The sequence below is a fragment of the Neolamprologus multifasciatus genome, chromosome 16 (genome assembly GCF_963576455.1).
Source record: "Neolamprologus multifasciatus chromosome 16, fNeoMul1.2, whole genome shotgun sequence".
NCBI classification, from domain to species: domain Eukaryota; kingdom Metazoa; phylum Chordata; class Actinopteri; order Cichliformes; family Cichlidae; genus Neolamprologus; species Neolamprologus multifasciatus.
The window spans coordinates 9,297,490-9,312,298 of NC_140454.1; the positions used below are offsets into that span (position 1 = coordinate 9,297,490).

At 40.1% G+C, this 14,809-nt stretch overlaps 2 protein-coding genes across 2 annotated transcripts; both read right to left on the minus strand.

Annotated features, from left to right (window-relative positions):
- Positions 1–209: 209 nt before the first annotated feature.
- efhc2 (EF-hand domain (C-terminal) containing 2) lies at positions 210–11,525 on the minus strand. The gene is given in 17 exon segments (XM_085135334.1): positions 210–404; positions 1,620–1,719; positions 2,791–2,883; positions 3,755–3,949; positions 4,653–4,786; positions 4,906–5,102; positions 5,238–5,380; positions 5,502–5,667; positions 6,370–6,518; positions 7,565–7,661; positions 8,327–8,392; positions 8,395–8,518; positions 8,520–8,579; positions 8,722–8,945; positions 9,988–10,138; positions 10,361–10,549; positions 10,807–11,525. Coding segments are annotated over 17 exon segments (2,247 nt in total). The 5' UTR covers positions 10,849–11,525; the 3' UTR covers positions 210–287.
- A 116-nt stretch (positions 11,526–11,641) lies between these two features.
- On the minus strand, positions 11,642–14,655 carry fundc1 (FUN14 domain containing 1). Its single transcript, XM_085135332.1, has 5 exons — positions 14,533–14,655; positions 13,915–14,065; positions 12,709–12,784; positions 12,494–12,622; positions 11,642–12,389 (listed from the first exon to the last, which is right to left on the minus strand). The coding sequence occupies exons 1-5, from the start codon at positions 14,600–14,602 to the stop codon at positions 12,312–12,314; spliced, it is 504 nt and encodes a 167-aa protein (XP_084991458.1). The 5' UTR covers positions 14,603–14,655; the 3' UTR covers positions 11,642–12,311.
- Between the last annotated feature and the right edge of the window lie 154 nt (positions 14,656–14,809).

Below are 14,809 nucleotides of genomic sequence, written 5' to 3' on the forward strand. Positions count from 1 at the left end.
AAAACATCTGTGTTCTCACAACTTCTCTCCCCTAAAGCACCAATTTTCCAGTTAACTCAATTGTTTTAGCTTTGCGCTTTAACTACTGCTGCCAAACTGTACACACACAGACACACACACACACACACACACACACACACACGCATACCACCTCTCCTGTGGTTTTACACATCTTCACTGTGACCCATTATGAAAACACAAGAGGCTGGTTATGTGATGTACCATGTCCTTTAATTGAGGAATGAGCAGTGTGTGTGTGTTTGTGTCCATGAGGTAAGGGTATGTGTCTATGCTGAGGTGTCACTGCTGTTTGAGGGCAAGCTGAATGCATCCTGCAGGAAGGCAGAGTAGTTGATGTTTTTCACGGCTGCTCGGCCACCATCAAACCCCACATCGACTTCAAACTGGAAACAGGAACAGGAACACACACGTCACTTTGAGCAGATTCAAATACTTAGTTTTGTAAATAATTGATAATTCTGGTGTCCAGCTTTATTTTACTATTTCTTTCTCTCCTCTGTGACTGTTTGTGCTTCACTGTGATAAAGCTCTCCTTTATTGTTCTTTTATTTGCTTGACTCTGCACTATGACTTGACTATGCACTTTTGCACAAATGAAACATTTCAGAGTGTAGCAAAAAAGGCTATTTAAAATAGCACTGCTTTTTCAAACGTTAACAAAACTGAGGGCTGTCTTTTACCTCCATTATACTGATTAAACCCTAGGAAACAAAGGAAAATCCTGCTTACAAAAGTGCCATTTAGCACTTTCCACTTTTTTTTTGAATTGTTTCCAAGATAAAGTAAAATGAACAGAACAAAAGAATGATAACAGCAGAGGCAATAAGAAAATCAGCAATGCTAAACAGTGAGTTGGAATGCAGCAAATACCAAAAAGGCACCCAAGGAGAAGTTAGTTTGTCTGGACCTGCCAACGTGACATTCCTGTTGTTCTTGACACCTTAAAAAATGTTAAAAAGGTGCAGTGGCCATTTTTGGTTTACCTTGGAGCTTTTTTAGGACGGCAGAGTAGTTGAGCAGAGACTGAGCAATGAGTTTGGACTTAGAAGCCGGCGAGGAAAAAAGCAGCTGGAAACCATGGCAGAGGAAAATGGAGAATAAATTAAGCACAGTGTCAGTATACACATACACACACACACACACAGATTCCTTCACTCTTGTTCTATTCACGCAAGTCTGGTGAATATCTCTCCTGCTCACCTGTTTCTGCTTAGATTTGGCTGTAGCGTAGCATGCCGAATTTGTTTTACACAGGAAAGATACAAGTAAAAGAGAGAAGAAGAGAAGAGCTACTTCTTTTTGACCACCTCTGTATGTATGTCTCTCTCAAGACACTTGCCTTACACACACACACACACACACACACACACACACACAGATTGTCTTCTTATCCGATGACTGTTCCTTTCCGCTCACTTGATTCTGCCTTTGGCTCACTCACCCACTGAGTGATTGCAGGTTAGAGGAGAACGTAAACTCATTTTCAGTTACCCCTATTTAAAAAAGCTGTGCACATGCTGTGAAATCACTTACTGTCTCTCACTGAATTGACTCTTTCTTCTTGCTTTATTTGCTTTATAGTTACTGCTTTTTCTCACCTTTAAGGTGTCTTCAGGCATCACGGGTGGTGCAGGGTGCTCTAACCAGTTAATACCAGCAAGGAAGGCATGGTAGTCAATCTCATCTCCATCTGCAAACCTGAATAAAAGATGCCATCCACTTGAGAAACTGTTTTTTTTGTGCTTCATGGTCACAGGCGCTGGAGCTTATTGAACCATTTTGCAAACTAAAATTTAAGAATTGCTTCCTTTCCAAAAATAACGCATTACACATTAATTATCAGACCCCTGCAATTTTTGCTTATTCTTCCAGTTCCAGCTGCCCCAAAGGTGCTACAATAATCATGTACTTTCTGTTTGTCTGTGGCTTCTGGAAAATCCAGTCTGAGACAGAATCTCTGTGGCTTTCATACATTTTTTGTTGAAAGGTGAAATATTTTCAGTTTGCATGGATGCATATTGGACTGTATTCACACCACCTGGGCCAAGTGTAACCCATATTTCTGTACTGTATCTGCACTACTTCAAAACTTTTCTTCGCAACTTGTAACCACAACTGTAAAGCCAAGTATGATTTTTTTTTTAAATGTGGAATAAAAATAAACAATATAGACTTCAGAGACAACAGAAACTACCAAACAATATTCTGGGCTGACAAAAGCAGCCAATAAAATATGTAGAAATTGTCTTTAAGATTTTTAAAATGTAGTTTTCTCAACCATCAGGAGATGTTAGTGCGGATCGTGATTGGGATGTCTACTTGATGTCTTATATTTCTTGCCCAGTCAAATATCCCCAACACAAATAATAACAAATGAAACAAATAAAAACTAAACTGAGTCTAAACACTGAAACGAAATAAATCAAGCTGAAACAAAAAAATCAAACGCACACTGGAAACCAACTGAAAATAGAAACCAACATTTCAAGTTCAATTAAAAAAAACAACTCTGGTCAGAACACACTTTTAAATATTTATAAGATATGTCCCTGAAAAGATTGTAACAAGGCACCATTTCTTAATTTTTGTGGTTTTCAGTTCGGTAGAGATTTTTTTTTTTTGTATGACAAGAACAATCCTGGGCACAGACTGCGGACTGCACTTCACCTCGGTGAAAAGAAATCTTTCTGAAAAGCCTTCTGAAAATGTTCTGACATTTTTGAGGGGACCTTGAACTGCTCTACTCTAAACTGATTTGTGGGCTCTTACTTGCTGAGAAGACCTTCGAGCAGGCTGTTGGGCACGGGAAGGTGGAAAGCTTTACAAATGGTCCTTATCGCTTTTGTGGAGAGACGTTGTGTCCTAAAGAAAAAAAAAAACAAGCGCACAACATATCCAACATATGGTAGAGCCAAAAGCTGCAGCTAGAGTTCAGACTCGCATTGGCTGTGAGCCTGCTGTTTGTAGAGACATTTGAGAAAGGCTCAAAGAAAAAAAGCAAAACAAAACATGTTGGTTAGAGGCCAGTACATTACATCACAGACAATGTGCCATCAGCAGCAACATGAGCTGGCCTTTGTTGTTAGTTTAACATAAAGTACATGTAATTCCCATAAGGACTGACATAAATTCAGTGCTAGTGGAAAACATTTTAAAGTGATATCGTATTTGGACAATGTGGGTAAAACAGAGGATGTCTGTCCTGCAAGAACACTTATTCTCCACAGTAATGACCGCGAGTCCAGAGGCGCTGTTCTTGTCATGCCTTCCTTATTACAGGGACGCTGATGAACAAGTTGATGCCTATCAAGGGTGTCTACACTTGTGTCACATAAACAAATCAGCAAAAGTGGGTTAAAGGTCCTATCAAATGGATGAGCAGTGTGTGCGCATTAAATGTGTGATTTTATGCACAAAAACAAAATGAAGGTGACAGACAATGAGAAACACACATAATAGACTCAGGAGACTGTGTGTGTGTGTGTGTGTGTGTGTGTGTGTGTGTGTGTGTGTGTGTGTGTGTGTGTGTGTGCGTGTGCGTGCGCACTGGGCTAAACAGGTCTTAAGGATCCATCTGGTTCCCATGCTCCGCTATCGCATTGCTGGAACTAATCGTTGCTCTGAGGTATGGGGGCCGCAGGCTGCACGATTGATGCCTTGTTGTGACGCTATCTGCCTGTGTGTTTTTCTGTGTGTGTGTCTGTGTTTATGTTGCAATAGTATTTTGCCTTACTTGTGTCTATCGTGATCCGCGAATGCTCTGGCCATTTTAGGGAATTCTTCAAAGGCCTTCTTCTTGAGGAAGTCCTGGGCCACAGCCAGCATCAAGCCCACGTCCACCTGGGTCTGCTCGCGCTCTGAGAAACACCGGCCCAGCACCAGCACCTCGTGCTCAGACAGATTGCAGTCCAGTCCCAGCAGCAGGCTCCTATGTGGGGAGAAAATAATACACAAAAACTGATGACAAATGAACTAACCCACATCTCACAATCCTTTAAGGTTGTTTTCACACCTACAGTTCACTTACTCCGGTCCAAATCAGCTCATGAGTCTGTAAACTTGAAGATTTGGTTTCTGGTTACCAGATAAAACTCGAAGGGGAACTCCAAATGAACCAAAATGTGTCGCTACAAAATAAGTGAGAACGTGTAGTATGCTTATTGGTCATCGGAGAACTTACATTCAAGTTATAGCTGGCCCATACTAACTGTTTTATTCTCCATTTTCCATAAAACGAAGAGAGTTCGACTTAGAATTTGATTTAAACTGACTAAACCCTGCAGATGTGAAAACACCCTTAATATACTGTGCACAGGATTTCTCTTTGCTTTCATGTGTCACTTATTATATTTACATCCCTAGAATTGGACAGGAACAAATTAGTCTCCAGTAAATCACTATTTAAACTCCCTGCCACCTGACTGTCCACATATGTAGTGATTAACTGTCCTTTTCATCACTTTATGGTTGGGAACTAGAACCCTTCTCTCGGTCTCGTCCAAGTTACCACACTCTGCTAACAGGAGGTGCTGGCAGTAATTTCACCTTGGAGAACTGAATACATTGATCACGTACTTCAACACTTGCGGGCAAGAGTTTAAACTACAAGTGTTTTTGCTTCATTACTGTACCTTATCGACTCAAAAGGGATGAAGCCAGTGTTGCTGGGGTCACTGAGAGTCAGAAACTTCCTGATCTCACACTGTTTCTCCTCCGGAAGGGACCTTAGCTTGCTAATGATGATGCCCATGTTGGCTCTGGGAAACTTTAAAGGGTAACACAGAAAACATGCTTAATAGCACTTAAGGAAAAGCGGACTGCTTCATGCCCCCGAGACAAAAAACTAAAACCAGCTTGTGCTGATTTCTTATTTTTCCTCCTTACCTCCTCAGCATGCTGCTCCATGTACTTGAATGTGTATTCATCAGCATCCAGAAGCTGGAAGTTGATGCTGTTAAGGCAGAGGGTAGCTCCTACATACAGATCCTGAGCTGTAAAGTACTGAGACAGCTGACTCTTAAACAGCTCCTGGCCTGGCTTCTTTACACGACCGCGCTCCAGAAACTTACCACCAAGAACACCTACAACATGGGACAGAGTGTAGAAAGAAAGCATCGGTAATACTTAACTACATGTATCCGAACCATGAGGGTCATCGATTTGTATCTCAGGTCCTAAGAGTGTCTCTGTTGCAAATGAGGACGGAAAGTTTTTACCTGAGTTCTTCTGTGGGTGTTCAAACACACTGATGGTGTCATTGGAGAGGTAGAAGGAGATGATGAAGACCCGCTCTCTGTCAACTGGATCAGCTGTAATCATCTTAGCTTGGAAATTCAGCACTTTACTGTCCAAGCCATATCTGTGGAGACAGGCTCACAGTAGAGTTCGGGGCTAACACTAACACACACAGAGTGAGAGATAGAGTAGAGATAAAAACCTTTCACTAATTTGATTGTGACTGTGACTTAAACTCATCGAACCTGTCTTTCTCCATAAATTTCTGGAAGTCTTTCCGTGGTGGCTTGGGCAGGAGGCGCTGGCAGAAGCTCAGCGAGTCCTCCTCTGAGCCAAAGCCGTTGTAGGGGGGCACAGGTCTCGGGGGCTTAGGGGCTGGCGGAGCTTTGTACTGCAACGGGGTGAAGTCCTCTAAGAGGAAGCGGAAGAAAGAAGAGACAAAACATTTAAAAGAAGAAAATAAACCCAGGAGGAGAGCTTAAATGATCACAACGAAACAGGTAATCTATCCCTGAACTGACCCCTGACTACTCAGAGCAAGAAGGGACACTTCCATCACAGTGACCTGTCAGCGGGGCCTCTGTCTTGTTTCCTACTGTGACTAATGCAGCAAGCCCCCAAAACCTGCCCAGGGTGGCAGTGAGCAAGGATACACTATAAGGTTTTTCCCTGCTCGGGAGTAAGTGCCTTTAACGTTAACTGGAGGCCCAGGTGTCTTTTGTCAGTTCATCAGTGGTGTTGAACACTTTCTGTTTTTCTAATAAGCGTCAAGCAATAAGCGCTATCTATAGACAGAAAGACTTCATTATCCAAGCAAATCTATCCTGTACCATTGGATTCAGGAATCACCTCGACAAGAAAGACAGCTTTGGCTGATGCTTGTTCTTACTGCCCCCAAGTGTTCAGATAAATACAATGCAAGACACAAGTGAAAATTGCCAGGAAAAAATATGTCACTGTAAGCATTTTCTTACATCATTTATTCCATAGGTGTATACTTAATGCAATTAAATGTTTTTTTCAGTTGACAATCCTGTCCAAAGAAACAATGCAAACATTTTTAGTAATACTGAAATAAAGAAATCAACAGCACTTCAGTAGTGTTTACCGTACCTATGCCATATTTGGCGTGGTAGTAGTGTTTGGTGAAGTCATCACAGTCAGTGAGGATTACTCTCCTGCCCCACACATTCACTTCCCCACCTATGATTAAATCACAGTCCTTGTAGAATTCCTCGTGGACAGCTCCGGTCTGCAGGTAAGAATGGAAATAATGGAGATAATGACATGAGTAAACAAAAAAAACCTAGAATCTTACTTGTTGAATTGAATTACTTAAACACACATGAATTGGATGGTTATATCTATAAAGAGCCTGGTGCTGAGTGGATACAGGGACATTGAAAGAGTGGGACATGGTGATCGAAGAATCCTGAATTAAAATCCACAGCAGAAATTATATCAGCAAAAATGGTGGAATAAGATTAACGCTCTGTGGAAGCATTTTAAAACCTTATTTTGGGTCAAACTCAGGAAACCTTTTATTTCTGATTAGACTGACGGTTGCATATAGGCAAAACTGAAAATTGATGGAATTATTATTTAATACAGAAAAGTGTGGTCAAACATAATCTGTGTTTGATTAGCAACAGCTTCTTTTTCAGCACGACACTGACAATGCAGTAAAAGCATATCTGAATAGAGAAACACACAATGGAACATTATCAGTCATGGACTGGCCTCAGCAGAATCATTTTAGCAGTGTGGCATCATCTTCACAGAGAACAGAACAAAAAGCAGCCAACATCCAAAGAAGAACTTTGAAAGTCTTTGAGAGCTATTCCTAAAGGATAGTTAAAGAAATTAGAAGAAAACCCACCCAAGAGAGTTCAGACTGTGAAGTATAAAGGTGGTCATACTTTGACTTTCAAGGTCTTGTACAACCTCTGTTTTTGCCTTATATATTGTATTTCCACATATGTACACACACGTTTCAATAAATTGCCTCAATTTCCCAATTTCCTAGCAAAATATGGAGGAAATGAGGAGTGACACAAGAGGTTTGCACAGTATTGTATTAACTGAAAAAGGAAGCGGCCTTCCCCTAGACTGGATTACTGGATTGTAATTTGACGCATATTTTATCCTCTAACTCTAATCGAGTGTCTTAATAGCTTGTTTAGGTTTAACCTCTGAGATTCACGAAATCTCGCTAACTGCCTAGCCTCTCGGTGACCTCCCAAATAAACATCCCGTTAGCATGTTTGTAGTGTGAGCGTGGCTGAGTAAGGACATACTTTGAGGCTGTTCCAGTATGTAGCGGTTTCCCATAGTACTGGAGGTGAGCACGTTGAGCACTGTGCGGTCTGTTATCTCTCCAGGCTGCTTGACTTGGCTGGAACATGCTGCAAAAGGGAAACAAGTGCGGATAGAAAATACGGGAAACTGTTAAACCAAAAATTATTCTTTATAAGTAAATACCATTCTGCATGCACACAACCTGGTAAGAGAAATAAAAAGACTGAAAGAGAGACGGAGAAGCAGATCAACAAAATAAGACTGAAGAAGGAAACGAGATCTGTCATTAAGGACACGTGATTTCCCACTGGATGGCAAAGTCCGCTCAACCTTTAAGGCTGACATTTAATAAAAGGCATCGGAGCAAACAACGTTACTGGACTGAAAACACATAGTTATACACTGACATGATTTGATGCCTGGATGTCCTTCAGGATGAATTAAGCTTGTCAGTCAGTAACTGGAGGAGAAAGCCTACATGCTTGAGGGAAAACTGGGTGCTAAAGCAGTCCTGTCAGAGTGAATGAGGTCTCCATGAAAGCAGAAAGACGAAAAAGAAGCACACAAACCAGAAAGAGGGACACTGCAAGCCTTTAGGTTAGGAGTAACCATCTTTAATGTTAACAAAAACAAAGAAATAGCAAAACTTAAAGCTCAAAAAAGCCCTGATTTAACCCTTTTGTATAACTGTATAACTCTTTTGCTTTTTTCCCTTACTCTCTCATTTCTCAACAGCTGTTATATCGCGCTCTTATCACGCTGCTTTACCTACCTTAGGTAGGTCTGCAGCGACGAAGAAATTTGTTCACTTTGTCTCTGCCAGAATTTGGGGGAATACCTCCCGGATCTCTATGGTGTCATCAACCAGGAAGTAGTGCAGTATGAGCTCCCGCAAGTCAACAATAAATGCTCTGTGAGTCATCCCCGAAGCAGTAGAGCGCAGGACTTTGCGGTCATGGTCCAAAGAACTGCTTCAGCGTATCATGTCTCTCATATGGCCGAAGTGGCTGCATACTCTTTTTGAGCTGAGAGCGTGAAACAATATAGATTATTTGAAATAACTTTCTTTAAAAAAAATAAATAAGGAGGATTATAAAATATATTTCGACAGAGTTATATGAGTTAAAATAAAATACAAACAACAAAAAATGTATTTCGGATGCCCACCTGTTCCCGGAGGCTGCTGTAGGGGTCCTCAGGTACAGTTGTAGGGTTATTTACATGCACCCCAAGTTTTGTCAGAAAGTTCCTTGTGAAAGAGTCACAGTCAGTCACAGTGAATGTGCGAGAGTACAGCTTCATCTGTTGGTTGATGTTGAAATGGAACAGGTTGTAGAACTGGCCTTCATTTGGAGGAGGCAGTGGGATACGGTGGCGACGAATGAGTGTTCCTATGACAGGGATCACCAACACAGAATTGGTAACAAATGGGTCTGGAAACTCTCATCATATTGCAGATTTTTGGGCCACTTGGGAAAGAGCAGAAGATGAACAAAAATCCAAACCCAACTCCAAAAGAGTTGGGACGCTGTATAGAATGTAAATTAAAACAGAATGCAATCACTGACAAACTCATAAACCCATATTTGTCTGGAGAAATGTCTTTTTGCAAGCTGAAAAGCAATGCTGGATGCCCATGATCATCGCCACCCCGAAGGCATCTAATACAGGCATGGTTTTATCATGGAAATCACTGCATCAGCTCAGGAACACTTCCAGAAATCACTGTTCACTGTCCACAAATGGTTGGCAGAAACGGTTAAAGCTCAATCATGCAGAGAAGAAGCTGTATGTGAACAACGCCACCATCTTCTCTGAGCAAACACTCATTTAAAATTTAGAGAGGCAAAGTAGACTGCATCTGTAGTCAGACGAATTAAAATGCAATATTTGATTTTTTATTTCTTCACAGTGTCCTTGGGACTAAAGATGAGAGGAACCATACAGGTTGATCAGCCTCACTTCAGAAACCTGCGTCTCTGATGATATGAGGGTGCATTAGTGACTATGGAATTGGCAGTGTGTACATCTGGAAAGGTGCAATCATTGCTGAAATGCATATACAGGTTTTAGAGCAACATATGCACCCATCCAGATGATGTCTTCAGGGAAGACCTTGTATACTTGCAAAACACTGCTAAACCACATACTGCCTCTATAACAACTTTCACAGGTAGAATTCTATAACAGCTTTTCTTCTGTCTTCTCTTCTTCTTCATCTTCCTCCCATCAAATTCAAAAGTGACCTTATTTTTTTCTTTAAAATGTTACAAGTTTTTATTATGAGTAATATGTGAGTTTATCAGATTTGCAATTCATTTTATTCTGTTTCCATTTACATTTTGCATAGTGTCTCATTGTTTATTTATTTATTGAGGCTGTAATTGAATTTAAGCAATATTCTCAAGATATTTCCTGTTATATCACAGACACCTTGGGGAATGCCACTGTTCTTGTACTCCGGCTCCACAACCTGTATGGTATCGTCTTCCAGGAAGAAGTAGATCTTACACTTTCTGATTCTGTACGTCTCAGACTGAGCCTCAGGTACAGTCTCCTGGAAGTATGCATCAAAACACAGAACCTAGAAGGACAAAGTGATATTTTGTGGCTAAAATTACTCAAATGACAAATGCGAAATGATGATAGGCTTTAAAAAATAACAGGCTTTAATTTTTTTTTTTACTTGAATGAGTAACACAAGCTATTGGAAGCTTTAAACCTTAATAACAGACATTAAAAAAAGAACATAAAGCTATACCATGTCTGTCTGAGTGGAGAATTAAAATCAGTTTCTATTATTTACCTGTTTGTCAAAGGTTACCCATGGTGGTAAACCGGTACCACTTCCTATGGGATAGACGGAGTACTTTGGTTTAATCTCCTGACCAACTAAATGTTCTCCTCCAATGCCTGGCTTCTCAGACCCAACCAGCATAGGGACTCCACTGGAATAGTCAAAATGTTGGGATTTGTGGAATCTCTCCTTCCCCAGCTGTGGTACAGAAAGGAGAAAGTATATCTGAGCACTTTCTATTAAAAACATGTTAAATAGACTGGTTCTTATATGCCTGAGTACTCAAAGCGCTTTCTAAACAGCATACCTCACTCACCCACTCGTACAACCACTGTTATCTGAGCTTAAGTGCTCTCTAGCTAACAGGCGACCTGGGGATAGTTTCTAGCTAAGGAAGTCGCCTGCTAACGAAACTCAGTAATTTGCGAGAAACATACGAAGTGTCGTAAACTTACTCTTTCATTGGGAGAGTTCCCTGGCAGAAACGGTAAAGCCATGGTGGTAATACGTATAACTGTTGGATTACTTTCTCCATGAAACTCAGCGGCCCTGAAGTTCCAACGGTCTGTTATTGGTCTGTTACCACGGAAACGTCTTTTGGGGACACGTCTCTTAGCAACAAAAAGAACCAATGAAATATTTTTATTTTCATAACAATATTCAAATTATTGCTGTTCATCGTATATTTTGATGCTAACATAGCCAATTAAATAAAAAAGAATTTATAAACATTATTTTTCCTACAAGTTAAAAAGTGCAACAGAGCGTAAACTGTGTACTTATGTACTATTTATATATTAAAGTTTACAAATATTATCAGAGTTGGCATAATATAACCACCACTACTAAGCTAATTAAGTAATTATCCCTGTAAATAATACCTTGCTGTTTAGAGTTTACTGTACATTCTGATGATTTGGAAATAATTCTTGCTTGAACTTTTATGCCATCTAAAAGCCCTCTGTGTCTACCTAAGAAATTATAATTTAATGTATGCCACACACATCCTGCAAAAATTAAACTTGGACTTAAGAATACATTATAACACATCCTGTTTCCTTATAAACTGTAAACTATTATGCTTGTAGGGCATACAAAAATAAATGGCCAGAGTAGCAGCTCATTTTTGTTTCTAATTATATGTGCAAACTAAAACATTTTACAAAATCCAAGTGAAAGTAAACCAAAGCATGGATGAATGTGTACTAACAGACTTCAAAGGCATCCGAGACTAGGTTTCTTCATCCGTACAGTTTAAATAAACTGCACTGTAAATTGAATTAGACACAATTCAACATATTTCTTTATTTTTATTTACTTACATAATAGTCAGACCACAGCCTTCAGTACACAAAGCGATGCTAAACATAATAGATCATAAAAAACAGAGACCCGCAAAGACTGGTGTAACCCAGTTTTTACTTTGAAGAGGATTGATTATAATGTGTTGAACCAAAATATAAAAATTAACAGTGGCACTGATGGAATACCCTAAAGACATGCATCCGCTGCCAGGTGTAGGTGAACTGAAATCTATTTTGCCCCAACTGTTGCACAACCACAATGGGAATCTTTCCTTCTGGAACACTGTCCCGTTTTTTTAATAAATACATAATAACAGAAACATTCTGCTGGGTTTCCTTTTTTGATTTAATTTACATGATATGTATTATTATTTGGCGTTAAAACTGGAGTGTTTCAAGAGGGCCATTCTGGGCTAATAAATAAGTCCCATGTCTATATCAACAATACTTGCAAGTATGGTGTTATAAACAGAGGGGTTTGCAATGCAGTGTAAGTAAAAACACAGAGCTCCAAGCTAAACTGGTATCTGTTGGTCACTTGCTGTTAAAACACTTGAGAACTTTTCAGCAAAGACTTAAAATTATCCCCTATAGCTTTTTATAACATCAGAAACATAACACAAAAACCCCCAATAACTCTTCTCATTCGGTAGGTCCTAAGATGCCAGGCCGAGCAGGAATCCTCCGATGAAGCCACTTGTGACGACAATGTTTTTCTTAACAAACTCTCTGGACTGAAAGACACAAACCATATTTCATATGACACAGTCGCTTTTTCGTTGTAATGGGAGGGTGAAAATGATCTCACAGTCAACCAGACTACTCCCAAAAAAATTACCTTCTCAACAAATGTGTTGAGCTCAGGGACTGCCTGATCTGTTCCCTTCTTTAACTGCTTCTTAGCTTTGTTGACATCCTTCTCTACTCGCTTCCAGTCCACTTGGATATACCCACTGTTGTTAGCAACCTGAAGAAAGACAGATTCGTGAAAACAATGTCAATGTGTTGAAAAGCTTAACCTGCACATATTTATGCAGGGCGATGCAATAATACCTGTAAAAGCAGAAGACCTCCCCCCACTGCAGTAGCAGCAACTTTTCCAACTTTCTGGAAGAGGTAACCTGCACACCTAAGGCAAATTGAAAGTAGTGATAGTAGCTGATCTAACAATAATAATGACACAAGTTAGCCTAACAATGACCATTGTAAGATGGCCATTCACTGTCATAAGGTTTGCATGATGTGAAAGGTTCCACTGATAAAGTGTAACTAAGACATTGTTTGCAAGATACCTTAACTGCACAGTTAGAAAGTTGGGAGTGTGAAATTTGTTTTCTTAAGTGATGGCAAAATACAATTTTGTCTCTCTGCTACAGTAACACATGAACAGCAAGATGAGCATGCACTATATGTAATACAATACTGTACAAAACATTTTGAGCTACTCCTCATTTCTTTATATTTTGCTTCCAAGGAGCCAGGCCTCCTGGTCTTTTTTAAAGCGGCCTTGAGCAGTAGCTCTCCAGCCCTTCTGATGCTCTTTTCTGAAGTTCTGAGGTATGCCAAATGACACAAGAACTGGATTGTAAATCACTTGTCAAAAGTAATAAATTCATGAGCACGGAAAATGTTCTTTGATCCACCACCCAATGTCATCTCTAAAGTGTCTGATTTGGAAACTGAAACTAAAGAATGAAACTGCTGCCATACAAGCTGCTAAAGGCATACCTGGATCCCCCCCCCCCCCCCCCCCCCAAAAAAAAAAAACAAAAAAACAACCAACATATAACACAGCCCTGGACCTCAACATTACTGAAGCAGTGTGAGGTCATCATGACAAAGAATGGAACAAACAGCATTCAAAGGAGAACTTTGAAGAACTATCTTTGAAGAGTGCTTAAAGGAATTAGACGAAAGCTTTCTGAGGAGACTTCAGGCTGTTGAAGAATACTCATGACCATGATCACTTAAAAGGTCATGAGTATTGTATAAACTCTGTTTTGCTTATATACTGTATGGCATATATTGTTTGCATGTTTCAAATAATGTCTGCACACATTTCATATTTTCCTAGGAAAAGGGAATGTGGGGTGGCTAGAGATTTTTGCACAGTACAGAAATAAAGACATCAGCCAACAGAAGATATACTGTAAACAAGATGAGACACATCTTGAGATTTTCTCATTTTGTGTTGGGGTGTTTCTCAGCCATTCATATTTACTACGCTAAAGGCAGCATAATTTTAATGAGAATATTTACCATCCACTCACTCCACCTATTGCAATCTGTGTGGCCACAGAGTATTTTTCAGCTATGGGGCCGGAATTCTTTCCGAAAAGGCGGTTCCACCATCGCTGACGTTTAGCGTATTCTGTCAGATCCACGACCTTGTCGTAAATCTCATCTTCCACTTGTGTACATACAAGGAAAAATAAAAGACAGCTAGCATGAAATAACGATGAATGCAGCAGCGAGAAGCCTTACAAGCACAGTTATATTAATGCTACAAAATCAACACACGATTCTGGACGCTATTATCCAATACTTAACGATCAATTGTAGTAGTTTCCTGCTTTTTTACTTAAGATTTATCATGACAGAGGCAGATACCAATAGTTTCATTACGGGCTCCATTACAACTTACTAAAATTCCTGGGCCTAACACTAACTTAGCATGACTACATAACTAAAGCTAACAGGTGAAAAGTTAATGTTAGCTGTAAATGGTGCGGCCCAGGACAGAGTCAGCGCTACAGAGGAAACGGGAAAACGGCTTCAAGTCTTCTTAGCAGCAACGCGAACGTTACTAAATGCACCCACGGTGTCGAGATCGTCCTGGATCCGAATAACATGCAATAACTTTACAGGCCTCCTTACCCTTGCTATTCGCCATTTTGGAGTGCACTGGTCTGTCCTCAGCTGCTTTCACGTCCGGCGTCATTTGCATAAATTTGACGGTGAAAAAGAAACTGAGACATGGGCAGGCCTACATATACTGCAATGTTATACGTTATGTAGTAATAATAATAATAATAATAATAATAATAATAATAATACATGTTTTTGTTTCTTATGAAACATTTGGAGATTTTGCCAGTCTCGCAACTCCATCCAGGTTTCGCGTGACCTCCAATACACTCAGTGCACTGAAGGT

What these genes read in the sequence shown, in the direction of transcription:
- fundc1 (XM_085135332.1), bottom strand. Translation starts at nt 14,602, where the DNA reads ATGCAAATGACGCCGGACGTGAAAGCAGCTGAGGACAGACCAGTGCAC. An exon ending in CAAAATGGCGAATAGCAAGG is followed by an intron (nt 14,066 to 14,532) that starts GTAAGGAGGCCT and finishes TATGTACACAAG; the next exon opens with TGGAAGATGAGATTTACGAC. An exon ending in TCAACACATTTGTTGAGAAG is followed by an intron (nt 12,390 to 12,493) that starts GTAATTTTTTTG and finishes TGTGTCTTTCAG; the next exon opens with TCCAGAGAGTTTGTTAAGAA.